At 46.3% G+C, this 16,065-nt stretch overlaps 1 protein-coding gene across 7 annotated transcripts in view; it reads left to right on the top strand.

The window, feature by feature from the left end:
- Window positions 1-990: 990 nt before the first annotated feature.
- The window catches only part of Sh3d19 (SH3 domain containing 19), a 139,686-nt gene continuing 124,611 nt past the window's right edge, over window positions 991-16,065 (top strand). For 3 of the 7 annotated variants that reach the window (XM_075950432.1, XM_075950431.1, XM_075950433.1), the window contains exon 1: window positions 1,097-1,343. In XM_075950432.1, coding sequence (XP_075806547.1) covers window positions 1,232-1,343 — 112 coding nt within the window. In that variant the 5' untranslated portion in view covers window positions 1,097-1,231. Of the gene's footprint in view, window positions 1,344-16,065 lie in introns of all 7 variants that reach the window. The other 4 variants (XM_075950435.1, XM_075950438.1, XM_075950439.1 and 1 more) reach the window with 2 other exon arrangements.

Below are 16,065 nucleotides of genomic sequence, written 5' to 3' on the forward strand. Positions count from 1 at the left end.
TGTTACTCTGCTCTTTCCAGCTTTGGAGCAGTGGTCACGGGGTAGGCCCCACAGTTAAGTGCTTCAAATTACAGCCTCTGACTTCAGAGCCAGCTCCCCCACTACTTGGCTAAATCACCTCTCTACAAATGATCGGGTATGGGACTCCATAAACACATTTTCTTCCTGGACTTCTAGGGATGGTGGCCTTCTCCTAACCCTCAATTAGCTGGAATACGAGGAGACTATATTCACTTATTTATGTATTTGTTTTTTACTCTGCCAGAGACACGCCTCACCCATGCTGGCGAAGTGTTCTACCTCCCGGCCAATCTCAAGTCCTAAGTGGAAGTACAGATGCTCTCCTGGATTCCCACATCCTCAGTTTCCCTCCTTCCCACCATCCCCCATACAGTACACTCGTTACAGCCGATAAACTTACTCAGACACAAGGCACGTCTTTGTCACCCAAAAAGACCATAGTGTGCACGGAGGCTCAACCTTGCTCTGGTACACTCTGTGCCTCCAGACTGATCTATAATGACATGTACATAGAGTAGCGGCAGAATGATCAGGAGTTCGAGGACAACTTAAGCCACGTGTCCCGGGGCGGGCGGGGAGGGGGGGAGACAGACAGACAGACACACAGACACACAGACACACACACACACACAGAACTCCAGAGTCTAGACTCAACTCTAGGTGGTGTGCCTCAAGTGAAGTTCAGCCTCTCCCAGCTGGCGCATCTCTCCTGGCTGGCCTAGGAACCGGTTCCACCCCCTTTTGTTTAAGTATCAAGCGAATGGGTTTCCTGTTGACTCCGGGATATTGTGAAAGGGCAGGAAGAGGCCAGGCCTCTTCGTCTCTCTCTTTCCTCGCCAACCCCTTTATTTATTTTGTGCACGTCTGTTTGGGTTCTGGGGGTGTTTCCAGCTTGTGCTGCTGGAGGGCGGCCTCAGCAGCCGGTAACCCCTCCCCAAGGAGGCGAGGCCGGCCGGGAGCCCGCCCGATCCCAGGCTGGACCTTCGCGGGGCGGGGAAGGGGACTGGACGGGAAGCGAGCGGCGAGAGCCAGCCGAGGAGCTGCAGGCCGCCTGTGCGTGCCCAGGAGGCGGGGAGCTCGGCCGGGTCCGCGCCCCAGCTCCGCGCGCGCTGCAGGTGGAACCCTCCTTCCCCGCCAAGCGCGCTGGCGAGGGGCACTGGCTGCCCGCAGCTCGCCCGCCGTCCCCGGGCTGCGCGGTGGCGCCTCGCCCATGGCTGAGGGCCGGCGGCGGGAGGACGAGGAGGAAGAACTGCGGGAGCGCCGCGAGCTTGGGGGCCCGCGCCGTGCCCGGGGCCGCGCGCTCCCGGGCCATTCGGCTGCAGGTGAGACGCGTGGGGCGCGGGGTCCAAGGCCACACGGGGGTGGGGAGCGCCTAGGAACGGGCTCTCCGTGGCCACTCACTCACGCCCTGCCCCGCGCGGCCGCAGTTCTCGCTGCAGCCCGGAGGGACTGACACCTTTAACTCGTGGAGGCGAGAGGGCGGGACGGTGGCCATTCCATCCTTAGTCTCTTTTTGGGGGCTGAGCCCGAGGTAATTCGGTTTGGTCTCTTGACCTGCTAGTGGCCTTGGAGCTGAAACTCCAAAATTTCCGTGCAAACCAAATCCAAGGCTGCCGGTTTGGAACTTGTGGCTGGGTGATTACTTATCTGTGGGTGAGTCAGAGGCCATATAGAGCTCCCAACGTCTGGTTCTCCGGGTGGACAACGACCTCTCCCTAAGGTTTGGCCTGCGCCACTTCAACCTGGTCAGACCACGTGCCCATACTGAGTCAAGTCTTGTTTCGGGGCAGGTGAACTTTGGACCTCTGGGCCTTTCCTTCCCTCCCTCCCCCACGGCACCAATTTTCTGTTTGAGAGTAATTTATTGAAACTGTCCTCCCCGTGGTAAAAGGGAGTGTCCATGTAGTATCGGAGAATGGAGTTTATTTGGACTGGGGATCATTTGGGGGCCTGTAGTAACCTTTATGATCTTGTTTCGGGACACACAAATGCTGCACGAATCAAGTAACTTGGTGCGTTAAGTGTAAGATTAAATGTAGACCCTTCGCTTTTCCTGGGGGTGTTTTTTAAAAATCTAACATAACGGGGAGGAAATTATTGGGGCTCTGGTTCCAGCGGGCTAACCACAGTTATTTGCAACTGGAGGGAAGAATTAACCTGGAGGATGATACGGAGAGGTGAAGGATTTGGGGAGATTCAGGTGAAATCCGTCACCAGGCCGGAGGCTCCTTAGGAAGTGAACATGGAGGAGCTTTTCTATGTGATCACCGGGAGAAAATTGGGTCTGTGAAAATGGAGGGCCAAAAATGGGATACAAGGGGGAAAGGAGAGTTGATCAGAACAAGATACTCTGGGGAGAAATCCTGGGACCTTAAAAAATAACTTCCTTTGTCCCTTGCTGGACTTTTTTCCCCCCAGACACTTGACTGTCACCTCGAACACCAACTGATAATAACTGGTCGTTTCGTTCGGTGTAACCCTCAGTGAAATAACACGATTGTCGAGTAAACGATCCGAGAATACAACGCAAAAAGTTCGCAAAGATGAGCCTTCATTGCTGACGGGTTTAAGTGTGGGCTGTTCTGGATTCCTGGCACCTTTCCGCCAAACGCTTCCCTCTTAGGAAGCACTACACTGTGGAAAGCCGTGCTGGAATTTAAACTAGATATGACCCAGATATATGTTCAGTATTTCCTCAGTGTTGTGGCTCCCTCCCCAGCCCCCCAAGACCAGTACAAATGGCATTTTGGTAGCTTTTTACTAGTTCCATAATGTGTGAAGGCTGCTGGGGCATAGTTAGGTTCTGTGATAACAGTTTGCCAGGACATGGTGGTATGAGGTTTCTGCATCTAGAAATAGGTGTTTTCAGTTTTTGTATCTTTAATATGACTTTTCTTCACAAAGAGATAGGGGACAGCTATTCCATAAGTGGGGTAAGAGGGTCAAACTCACAATTTTAGGTTTTATTGTCTTGGGGATAAATTATTTAATAGTTGGCATGTTTTATAGGTGGTGCTTCTCCTGCCAAATTTATTACCATGTTTTCAAACACTTTTTGCATTCCTTACCAAGCTTGGGCATTAAGTCTGATACTTGACTGGTGCCCCCTTTCCAAGTGAGCGTGTGAACTCATTCTGAGGCCTAGCGTCCCTGTGTTTCTTCCTGACAGTAGTTCATTCTGCTGGTTCTCAGGGTTTCTTCCTCCTTCCGTCATGTTCAGACTTCCCCCTCTCACAAGTCCTCCCTCTCTTTAATCTCCTTTAACCTGCTGCGTGCCATAGCCCTGGGACCTGTAGACTTGAAACACCCAGTGAGCTCTCTCTCCTGCTGCTAACTTATGTGTGGTTGTATAAATGTATCTAGTTTTGCAGTATACTTACAGTGAATTATGAAGCGAAGACTCTTCTAACTTATGCAAGAGTAAGAAAAAGAATATCAGTTCCTTAGGATTACACTTCTATCCCTCCCAGACATTGCCCCTTCTCTCTGTATGGTTAACCATTAAAACCTTTATCCGTATGTGTTCGTGTACGTGTGTGTGTATGTGTGTGTATGTGTATGTGAATGTGTGTGTATGTGTCTAGGGACTGAATCCAGGCTGTTGTGTGTATTAGACAAGTCCTCTACCACTTGCTATTAAAAAAAATTGAAACTTTTTCCTATTTTGTCTTTAAAATTTTACCATACACATCCTATACAATATTAAGTTTATAACTTGGCTTAGACAGACTCATTCTGAATGTAGTTTTCCCACGGTCATGCTATGTAGCCCATTCTCTCCTCAAAGTCATGCTTTTTAAAAATGCCATACTTTTTGTTTTTGTTTCTTGGAAGGCAGGTGTAGGGTATCCTTAGTAAAAAGCTGTGATTTTAGTAATTGTTTCATCTTACACATAGAAAGTTAATTGATTTAATTCTTATTTCATAAACAATATCCAAGTTTTCTCAGGTTTTTTGTTTATTTGTTTGTGGGGCTAGGAGGACATGCTAGCTAGAGACTGACCCTAGGGCCTTACCGCTGCTAACATGGGTCTTACCAGCCCTATTTTTTAAAATTTAAGATATTTTTTAAAGTTCCAAAATATTACCTGAGGCACCAAATGGACTATTTCCTCATCTTTTGATCGTTATTATTATTACTCTTCTATTCCCCACACATTACCTCCTTGTGATTTCAGTTTTCCCTTAGTGATGAAGAGAGCACACAGAAAACGTTATAACATAGCAGGGTGAGAAAGGGGAGGTTGAAAGAGAGAGGGAGAAAACAAAAGGATAGAGGGAAGGAGGAAGAAGAAAAAGCCAACTGAAATTTTGCAGAATTGGAGAAGTTACCTAGTTGACATTAATTTATGAGCGGATGAGCGCAGAGAGGATTGCCATGCACCGAATCTTGTGGACACTCGTGGACGCTCGTGGATGGTTGTGGACGCTCGTGGATGGTTGTGGACGCTCGTGGATGGTTGTGGACGCTCGTGGATGGTTGTGGACGCTCGTGGATGCTCGTGGACACTTGTGGATGCTTGTGGACACTTGTGGATGCTCGTGGACGCTCATGGATGCTCGTGGACGGTTGTGGACGCTCATGGACGCTTGTGGGTACTTGTGGACGCCTGTGGACACTTGTGGACTTTGTGCTGTTCTGAACCATGTGGAATATTCCCTGTTGACGGTGTAATACAAAATCCTTAATTGCCCCTCTTGACAGCTTTAATATAAAAGCCAGGCACATTTTAATTCTTGGGGGCATCTTACTGACCCATTAAACGTCAGTCTCTAGTAGGGAAGACTATCGTGGGTATGTCAATCAAGTGATTCTCAAACTTTTTGCCTTATAGGGGTTGAATAGTCGCAGAGTGCTGGCTGCCCTCTCAGGTCCCTGGTGTCCACTGGTTTGGGGAATAAAGTCTGAAAATATTCTTTTTTCAAAGAAAGAATATCGTTTGGCAGGGGACAATTTGCTGGAGCCATTCTCTCCTTCCATGAGGGTCTCAGGGATCAAACTCAGGCAAGCAGTCACCTTTATTCCCTGGGCCATCTCACAGGCCCTGATCAGAGAGTGTTCTTAAGGTGCTCCCAGACGTTTTGATGCTTCCGGTTCCTTCAGAAGGGTGCTTTTGAACCGAGCAGTTGAGAAACAATGAGGCAAACACAGAGAGCTCCACAGACAGCACATACGCTTATTTTTCATTCTGGGGTTCTTGGCAGCTTAAAGGGTTCCGTGGTCGATTTATGTGAGTCGGCCTAGACAGTCAATGGCATTCTGTGTTCTTGACTTTTCTTTCCCACCATGGGCCAGCAGTTCTTCAGCTATCTGCACAGCGAAGTCTGGTGTGTTGGCGTTGCCACGTCACGCTGGTGACTGCTGGTGAAGTGGGACCATGTGGAGGGCGTGGGAAGTAAAAGCTGGGGTCACCGGTTCTTTCCAGGTTTCCTGCGACTGCCTTAGCTTTTAAAATGGAAAGGAAACTTGGAAGTGTTAGGTGCATCAGGATGTAGAGTTACCCTCAGCCCAAGCCAAAGTTAGACTTCTTCTGACCTTGGAGGAAGAGGGAGGAAAAGGAAGGGTGAAGATTCCTGATGAGACCTTACTTACACCAGAGTGAGAACCTGTTTCTTTCAGTCAACATTGGAAAACTGATGTCACAGATTAATGTAGGTTTTTATTGCCCTTTAAGAATGGGCCTTCTTAAATATTTTTTTTTACTTAACACCCTTTTTAGACCAGAAAATTTTTAGATAGGTCTGGATGTGTAAACCTATAAAAATATTAACTGAAAAGAAAAAGAGGTCTGGAGTGGTTAGGAGCACTGCCTGCTCTTCCAGAGGTCCTGAGTTCGATTCCCAGCAATCACATGGTGGCTCACAACCATCTGTAATGAGATCTGGTGTGGTGATGAGTGGTGCAGGCTCTGGTTGGTGTGGTGATTGCGGTGTAGGCTCTGGTTGGTGTGGTGATTGCGGTACAGGCTCTGGTTGGTGTGGAGATGAGTGGTGCAGGCTCTGGTTGGTGTGGAGATGAGTGGTGCAGGCTCTGGTTGGTGTGGTGATTGCGGTGCAGGCTCTGGTTGGTGTGGTGATTGCGGTACAGGCTCTGGTTGGTGTGGAGATGAGTGGTGCAGGCTCTGGTTGGTGTGGTGATTGCGGTACAGGCTCTGGTTGGTGTGGTGATGAGTGGTGCAGGCTCCGGTTGGTGTGGTGATTGCGGTACAGGCTCTGGTTGGTGTGGTGATGAGTGGTACAGGCTCTGGTTGGTGTGGTGATTGCGGTACAGGCTCTGGTTGGTGTGGTGATGAGTGGTACAGGCTCTGGTTGGTGTGGTGATTGCGGTACAGGCTCTGGTTGGTGTGGTGATTGCGGTACAGGCTCTGGTTGGTGTGGAGATGAGTGGTGCAGGCTCTGGTTGGTGTGGTGATTGCGGTACAGGCTCTGGTTGGTGTGGTGATGAGTGGTACAGGCTCTGGTTGGTGTGGTGATTGCGGTACAGGCTCTGGTTGGTGTGGTGATTGCGGTACAGGCTCTGGTTGGTGTGGAGATGAGTGGTGCAGGCTCTGGTTGGTGTGGTGATTGCGGTACAGGCTCCGGTTGGTGTGGTGATTGCGGTACAGGCTCTGGTTGGTGTGGTGATTGCGGTACAGGCTCCAGTTGGTGTGGTTCAGGATGTGGTAGACTGTGTGTGACACATGCTCAGAACTGGGGCTGCAGTGAAGCCAGAGCTGCAACACTGTCCAGAAATGTCAGAAACCCTGGCGTGTCCTGCACATTTGATTCTGAATTTATCTGTGGCCCTTGCACATTCAGAAACATTTTACTAGTCCTATTTTAATTAATTTATTTTTTTCAAATACACGTTCAACATTGTGACCCCATATGCAGGGCGGCGGCTCACACTTTAAGAAGCTGTGGTAAATACATTGTGGTTTTGTCTATTCTTTTATTACTTGTTGGGGGTTTTTCTTCTTTGTCCTTTTTCTCAACTAAGGTATCTACAGCTTTGTGAGTGGTTATATTCACTGTAAATATTTACTACTCTGAAGCTTTTCTTCTCATTCGTTATTCTCTTTGTGGCCTCTTGGATGTCAACATTTCTCAGTGTAGGTGACTCTGCAAATTCTTCCTTTATAATTGTGTCCTCTTCCTCTTCCTGGTAAATAAATGCTATCCCTACAATAAATCATGAGAGTATTTTTCTCTGTAGTGTTTTGTTATGATATTCCTAGAACACAGCTAGACTTGTAAATATTTATAGTTATTACTGTTTATGTCTGCTTTTCGTTATTGCTAAAGTATCTGATACTTAGTTCAATCCAAATTTCTGTTCCAGTTGGGGATTAGTTGTGGATTTTTTGTTTTGTTTTGTTTTTGTTTGGCTTGGTTTTCTCTGTGTAACAGCTCTATCTGTTCTGGATCTCACTTTGTAGACCAGGTTGACCTTGAACTCACAGAGATCTGCCTGTCTCTGCCTGTCTCTGCCTCCCAAGTGCAGGGATAAAGGTGTGCACCACCACTGCCTGGCTGGCTGTGGGGTTTTTATCAGTAGAAGAAGCAACAGGCACAGGCAGTGTCACCACTTAACATTCAGATACGTTTGCTGTGCAACATACACTTGAAATCCCTTAGTCCTACCAGATTCTCAAAGTCTGAGGCTGCTTCATCATCTCGGCATTCTGTTGGCCATCAGATGATAATAATGATGGTTACCTCGGGGGTGGGGGAAGTGGGAGAGGGTCTGGAGTTCTAGACCGGGGTAAACCATCACGTGAGGGCTGGAAATAAAACCCAAATCCTCTGCAAGAGCTACAAGTGCTCTTAACTACTCTCCGGCCCCTGTGCAGATTATTTTAACATGGCCAATAGTAATGTTTAGTTTTCATTGTTGTCAAAAGTTTGTTCTTGTAACTTGATTTCAACAAAGAAGAAGTTGACAGTTTCCTCCTTCCTTCTTTCTTCAGTCCTGGAGATCACACACACATACACAGACACACACATACAAACACAGATACACACATACACAGACACACACAGAGAGAGAGAGAGAGAGAGAGAGAGAGAGAGACAGACACACAGAGAGAGACACACACAGATACACACATACACACATAGTCACACACGGACAGAAACACACACAAACACACACGGACACACGCATACAGACACACACACACAGACACACACCACCTCACACTTCATTTGCTTTCTTTCTATTCCTCTTCTTCTTTCAGATTTATTTCTAAGCTAAAAGACTCAACAATTTTATTTTCACATTTCACAATACCCATGAAAACCAAACTTTTATCCCACTCCCCCCTTTAATACACATTTTTAATTGTGTGTATTTAAGTATTTACAATCGTGTGTATATAAGTATTTACTTTTGTGTGTGTGCACTGTGCACACCCCTGGTGCCTGCAGAGGCCAGACATGGGTATTGGGTCTCTTGGATCTGGAGTTACAGACTATTGTAAGCCCCTGTGTGGGTGTGGGGAACTGAACCAGGATCTTTTGCAAGAGCAGCAAGTCTTTTACAAACACTTAAACAAAAATAGCAAAAGGCCGACATAAAATAAACACTAATAACTTTGTAAATATTTACATGTCTCGCAGTGTTCTAGGGATATCATAAGAGAGCATTGCAGAGAAAATACTCTCATGACCTTCAGGGATAGCATAAAGAGCACGGGGTTTGGCTTTGCAGCCCACACTGGCCTGAGATTCTTCTCCTACATCAGCCGCTAAAGTGCTGGCATCACAAGTGTGCCAGCCCTGTAATCATGTCTCCTTGGCGCAACCTATTTCTGACTAGGGCGTGTCCGTCCCTTCTTCTTTGACCCCTGGACTTCTGTAATTTTATCACCTTATCACTTCTGGGGAGAGCATCAGTATTCCGTTTTCAATTAAAGTTTCACCTTTGTGTCTGACCCCATCTCCTTTAGCTTTGTAGCCTGTAGCAGCCAACAGCATCTTTCTGGCCCTTAAATTGGCCTTAAGATTTTGTGTTGTGGGTCGAGGAATAGCGCTGGGGTGAGCCTCCGTGCCTTACGCCTGCCGAGCTCTGCCTCTGGCCCAGACAACTCATCTTCCCTTAATTTTGACTCACTGTCCTAATTGTGTTGTAGGACCCCCTACCGTGTTGCGTCTGCTTGTCTTGTCTCTTTAGGCTTCTTGTGGCCATGGCAGCTCCTCGGGTTTTTCTTGTTTTCGATGCCGTTGGTGTTTCTCTACTGGGATTTGTCTGATTTGTTTCAGAGTTCGAGAAGCCACTTATTTATTATTTGCTGTGTGAGAAAGTGCAGTTTTGGGTGTACCGCGATGGGATTGTTCTCACTTCCCCCCTCGTTTCTGCTGCTGTGCTGCACCAGGGTAGCTTGCCCAGGAGCTTCTGGGTAATCCTGCCTCTTCTTTCTGTCTTTTGGAGTGCTAGGATTATATTATGCTATACATGCATGCTCTCTCATCTGGGTTTTTGAATGGTTCTGAGCATCAAACTCAGGTTCTTGCCTTTTAAGCCATCTCTATGCCCCTCCTCCCCCCGCCCATCGTTTTTTCTAAAGATTAGACTGGCGCTATGAAGACCACAGACGTGAAATGCCATTTTTATTTGATATCAGGGTTGTATACCATTCTTGTTCCTTATTTTTGTTGCTCACTTGGGTCACTGGCGTTGATAGTGACTTGGTTTCTATACTTCAGCTTTACTTCCTGTGACTTCTGCACTGTATGAAATGAAGGAAGTCATCGTGCAAGCCACACCAACAGGGTAAAAGGTGGTGGTGGTGGGGGGGGTATTCTGCATGAAAGACCCATTTTGAAGTTTTTGTAAGTGTCATGTGTTTCAGGCTGGGCTCAACCTTGTTGTATAACCAAGAATGGCCTTGAACTTGTGATTTTTCTGCCAACATCTCTTGAGTGCTGGTTCCTCCATGCTGAGAGGCAAGCATTCTACCAACCAAACAACATTCCCTTTTCCACTCCCTCAGTATCTTCAGCTCTACAGGACAATGGGATTCACATTGGTCCTGGAGAATCTCAGTTCCTCCCCACCCTATGTCTTTGTATAATTGCATTTTATAACTTAAAAGGGAACTATGTGAAAGACACACCTGAATGAGGTGACCCTGCAGCTAAGACTCATTCACACTAGAGTGTTCTAGCAGCAGGTAGGATGACTAATAGACATTCCTTTCCAATTTGAGAAGTGGAGAGGAAGTCACAGATCAGGAGAGGATTTAGAAAAACACCGGGTTCCGATGAATCAGATAATTAGTTACTATTTTATTGTCCTCTACGTGCCGGGCAGTATTCTAGTTATTTTATCCATATTTTTCTCATTAGCCCTGGCATGAATCTTATGAAGCAGGTATGACTCTTTTCTTTATTTTATGGACGAAGGGCCTAAGTCTTGCAGAAGGTAGGTAATCCAGTGAAGGTCACACAGATGGTGACAGATGAGGACCAAGGTACACAAAACACTTGCCTCCCTAGTGCTTGTTCACATCATCTTGGTGACTGGAATACCTGTGTTGCCACGTGTGACCGCGTAGTTACCAATGAAGCTGCTTCTAGCCTGCTAATGAGGTGCAAGTAAGTGCTGAGTGGGGTTTCTGAGAGCTTTGTTCTTTAAAGGGTTAACTCATCATCAGAAAGATGGTGGCTCAGCAGTTAAGAGCAGTGACTTCTCTTCCAGGGGCTGTCCTGGAACTCACTTTGTAGACCAGGCTGGCTTCGAACTCAGAGATCAATGTGCCTCTGCCTCCTGAGTGCTGGGATTAAAGCCGTGCACCACTGTGACTGGCTTATATTTGACTTTAAATTGAATGCTTGATGTGAAATGCCTTAATATCATTACAATCAATTTTATCTTCTAACCTATATGCTTTCTTTTTCGTATAAATACTTTATAATGTGGCATATTTCCCGTATTTCTGTCCCAGTAGGAAGTCTGCAGTGCTCCTCAAACCTCATTATGTCCAAAATCAGCTGGAGATCTTGCTAACATACAGATCAGGATTTAGTAGGTTTTAAGATTCTGTGTTTTCCCTTCCCCTCCCCTCTTCTGCTCTTCCTTGACCTTCCATCTCATCCCTTTCTTCTCCTTTTCCTCAGTGATGGGGCCTTGAACTCCTAATCCCAACAGCTCCTCTTGTTATATTAGCTTCTTGAGTAGCTGGAACTATAGGCTCCTACCCCTGTGCTCTGCAGAGGAACTCCACATTTCTAACAAGCTCCAGGTGGTCCTGCTGGTGGCTGTTGAAATGGATAAAACAGAAATGCTGCAGGATCCCCCGATCCCCGGCGCTGCAGTGTGAGAAACATTGTAGGTGGCAGGCAGCAGGTCCTGAGAGCAGCCAGTCCCAGGCAGGGACAGCCCGGTTCCCCAAGTGGCTTCAGCAGGCCATGAGGAGAGACAGACAGATGGGGGCACACCAGGAGACCACGCCACAGGTCTCCAAAGACAGCTGGTCCTGGGCAGGGAACCACATGGCCAGGGGCAAGAGACAGAGACATGGATAGGCACACCATGCAAAGTAAGGTTGGATATTGATCAAGTGGGTTATAGAAGGGAAGGGGGAGAAGGAGAAGAGGAGAGAAAGAAAGAGGGGGGAGGGGAGAAGTGGGGAGAGGAACTCCCTTGTAGTGGCATTTCATTTTTATTTTTATTTTTTATTTTTTTGGTTTTTCGAGACAGGGTTTCTCTGTGGCTTTGGAGCCTGTCCTGGAACTATCTCTGTAGACCAGGCTGGTCTCGAACTCACAGAGATCCGCCTGCCTCTGCCTCCCGAGTGCTGGGATTAAAGGCGTGCGCTACCATCGCCCGGCTCATTTTTATTTTAATAGATAAAGTTTACCTGAAGATCAGAGAGTAAAACAGCCCCATGGATCAGCCTTACAGACCAGGAAGTAGTAACACACACCTTTAATCCCAGTAGCCACACTAGGTTGCCATAGAAACTGGGTGGTGCATGCCTTCAATCCCAGTGGTGTATACCTTTAATCCCAGAACTAGAGAGGATTATAAAATGGTAGGAAATGGCTTTCAGACACAGTCTCATTCTGACATTCCTGGAGGCAGGGTCGCCAGTTTTAGATTGAGGTCGAGGTAAGAGCCAGTGGCTGGCTGTTTTGCTTTTCTGGTCTTCAGGGTGAATCCCAATATCAGTCTCTGAGCTTTTCTTAATTGCACATCACTCCATATTCTTCTTCCTTGCCAGAGTGACTAGAAAAAGTCCATTGTTCAGATACAGCGTTGATCAATGACAACCAGAGGGAGTGAGTGGCTGACACCCTGGGGAGAGGGTGGAAGGAGCCTGGAGTGTTTTACTGTATATTCCTGTACTATTTGAGTCTCTCCCAGTGAGTGCTTATTATTTTTGAAATTTAAAGAAAGGAAAATAAATTTAAAACACGAAGGGCGAAGATAGGTCAATGGCAGAGTTTCAACTTAGCTGCCAGGGTCCCAGGTTTGCCTTCAATACAGAAACAACAAAGAGAAACATAAGAAGTGATCTCGGGCTGCTACTTGTTCATTTTATGATATTTTTAAAACGTTATTTTTTCCCCGGGATGAGCTACTGTAAAGATAATAGCAAACGCTGTCCTGTTGATAAAAGAAATGATTGATAAACCGTCGTGCAGACGATTGCACGAAGGGAGCATGTAATTGTGTTTCCACTGAAGCTCATTTTTCAAAATGCTGGCTAATTTATCATTTGTTCATGAGTTTGGTCTTATGTTATCTCCTTGTTTTCGCAAACGCTATAATCATTTGAAAAGCAAATCCTCATTTATAATCAAACTGTTGCCTGCTTAACATAATTTAAAAACCCCAAGTATTCTTTGATTTATTTTTTATGTGTATTTTGTCTTTTTCTTGTGACCCAACAGAATCTCTTCTGAGGACTAAACTCAGGAGACATGCATTCTTTTTTTTTTTTTTTTCAAGACAGGGTTTCTCTGTGTAGCCTTGACTGTCCTGGAACACACTCTATAGACCAGGCTGACCTCAAACTCTGTCTCTGCCTCCTGAGTGCTGGGATTAAAGGCATGTGCTACCACCTGGCTGAGACACACATTCTAAATATTTAATCTCAGTGGGCATCGTGGAGCAGACCTTATCCCAGCACCCAAGAGGCAGAAGCAGGCGGATCTCTGAGTTCGAGGCTAGCCTGATCTACAGAGTGAGTTCTAGGGCAGTCAGGCTATATAGAAAGATCCTTTTTCAAAAAGCAGAAACAAAACAAAGCTATACTAAGTTAGATGCTCAACCTCCTATGGCCAGCTGTTCTGGTTAGCATTAATTGTCAATCAGTTGTGCCAAAGTCTAGAATCGTTGGGCTGGAGAGGGAGGGGTAAAGAGTATAGGTTGAGTTTGTCTTTGTCTGGTGGATCTGTGGCCCAGCTGCTTTTTCTCTATAGCAACACCTCTGCTTCCCTTCGTTCTACATCACTATGACATCTCTGTGTCATGGTGTCTGTCTTAGTCAGGGTCTCTATTGCTGTGAAGAGACACCATGACCACAGCAACTCTTATAAAGGAACACATTTAGTTGGGGGACTCATAGTTTCAGAGGTCCAGTTCATTATGATCATGGTGGGGAGCATGGCAGTGTGCAGGCAGACATGGGGCTGGAGGAATAGCTGAGAGTCCTACATCTTGAAGGCAACCAGAAGTCGACTGAGACCCTGAGCAACATCCTGAGCCTAGGAATCCTCAAAGCCCGCCCCCACAGTGACACACTTCCTCCAAGAAGACCATACCCACTCCAACAAAGCCACACTTTCTCAACAGTGCCACTCCCTATGAGCTTATGGGGGCCCATTCACTCAAACTACCACAGTGTCCTATGGGCATCTCTACCCTAACTCTCCGGCCTTAATCATGTCAATAAGCCCTGTCATCACTTTGGGTTATGTACATAGTCCATAATAGTTTCCTCATTTTGTGATACCCCTTTTCACGACGTATGAAAACACACTCACAGGTTGTGGGGATTAGGACACGGAAATCCTCACGGGAGGCATCATTCATCCAGTTGCCTAATTTGATAGCACAGTAAATCCATTTCTCTTCCTCCTTCCTCCTTTTGTTTTTAATGGTACACTCACCATGAGACCAGTGACCTGTGAGCCCTGCTATTCTTAATTTCTCTTCTCTCTTTCCCATCCTCCGGTTCCAACGTCACAGCCTCTCCTCCCACTTCCAGCTCTCATCCAAAGCTCATCAGATGTGGTCTTGTTGCCACCCCCATCTCTACCCAGATTTATCCCTTTCACTAATTTCCACTAAACACAGAATAATGTCTGAAGTATTCCGGATCCCCAGGCTGGCTCCCTGCCCCTCTCTTCCACTCTTGGGTATTCTGAGTTAATTACAGCCCAGTACTGTGTGTGTCGTAAGCGGCACACACAATGCCACGGGACTAGATCTCAATCGCTTTCCTTCAGCCGTACGGAGCTGGAAGGGAAGCCTTACATCCTAGAAGACACTGGAGAGAATCTGGGTTGTTTAGAGATAATTATCTCGAAAGGCAATTAGGATTTTAATGACCAGTTTCAGTCTGTTTTGTTCGTCTGGTTGAGGATTTCCTCTTGTTTATTGGGAAGAAAGAATGAAATTAGGCTCTGGTTATCCCAGCCACTCTTTCTCTCCCCTTCCTGAAGAAAGGGTATGTTTTAAAAAGTTGCAGGTGGCTGCTTCCTATCATGTAAATAAAGTGTACTTTGTCAGATTCGACGGGGTGTTTGGGAAGGTGTCAAGGGAACAGCATCTGGAGAAGTGAGTACCACCTCTGACACGGTAGCTACGTGCAGGCTTCCGGTCCTACTGGGAACTCTTTCTGTAATGTCCCCACTATGGGAGAAGGACTCTATGGCTTAATGAACCCAAGGGGGAAACCAGGTCAATACTCGAAGCAGTCTCCTACTTGCTACAAAGAAAAAAAAAATTGGATGTCACTAACCATACACATCCCCCTCCTGCTTATAAGGGAAAAAATGTTTACTAGATTTTCGGCAATTTTTATTTATTAAAGTCCTACCTTAATTAAAATTTATCAAGACATCAGAAAAGGAAAAGTAGCGCTTATGAAAATGAGATACTCCAAGAAGTAACGTATTCTGCAGATTAAAATTGATTTTAAATCAGAAGCGCTGTGCTGCGCCCTCCCAAAGCAGAGGATAAAGATGCCCTTGTTTATGTCCTCCCTCTCTGCCAGTGTGATGCTGCTGACTACACCACTTGCCTGTGACTGCTTGACATTTTAGTTTTGTGAATACAAATGTCTATTGATTTTTTTCCCTCTTCAGTAACGTATTAACAAGTTCCACACCCCCACACGTTGGCTTATACGTTCCATCTTGTGTTTTAGCGACTGAAACAGAGAATGTATATAACGACTTTGAGTCTTGTTTTGAAATGCAATCACAAGTATTGTTCGGATCTTTAGAGGGCCCCAAATACATCACAGACAATTCGATATTTAGGCTACGCAGGAGATATACTTCCCCGTTCGTTTTTAGAAAGTGGCATTAATGAGCTATAACTCATGTGCCATGCAAGTCACCCATTGCCTGTGAATTTTTTCTCTCTTGGTGCTGGGGATACGGACCGGGGCTTTGCTTGTCATGGTCTGTGTTCCACCGCCAAGCCACACCCCAAATCCTAATTTTAAAACCATTCCCTATAGTTCTTTTAATGTATTTTGTTGGTATTCTTTGCTTCCTTTTCTAAGCAGCAGACAGAAATAAGTGTATTGAGATGAACAAAAGGAAGTATTTTAGGTATGAAGGGTGGACAGGATAAGGCCATGAGGTGGAAATGGGCTGAAGGATGGAGAACGTGCTCTGGGTGTCTAAATGCTGGACTTTAATTCTGTGTAAGAAGCAGGCTGTGGCTTTCTTGGATCACTGTGGTCAGCGGGCTCCAAGGGCAGTGCCGACAAGGAGCAGGAGAGGAGGGTAAAAAAATATGTGTCAGGTGGAATCACGTTATTCTTTTTTTGTTTTGTTTTTTGAGACAGGGTTTCTCTGTAGCTTTGGAGCCTGCCCTGG

Source organism: Microtus pennsylvanicus, chromosome 16 (genome assembly GCF_037038515.1).
Source record: "Microtus pennsylvanicus isolate mMicPen1 chromosome 16, mMicPen1.hap1, whole genome shotgun sequence".
NCBI classification, from domain to species: domain Eukaryota; kingdom Metazoa; phylum Chordata; class Mammalia; order Rodentia; family Cricetidae; genus Microtus; species Microtus pennsylvanicus.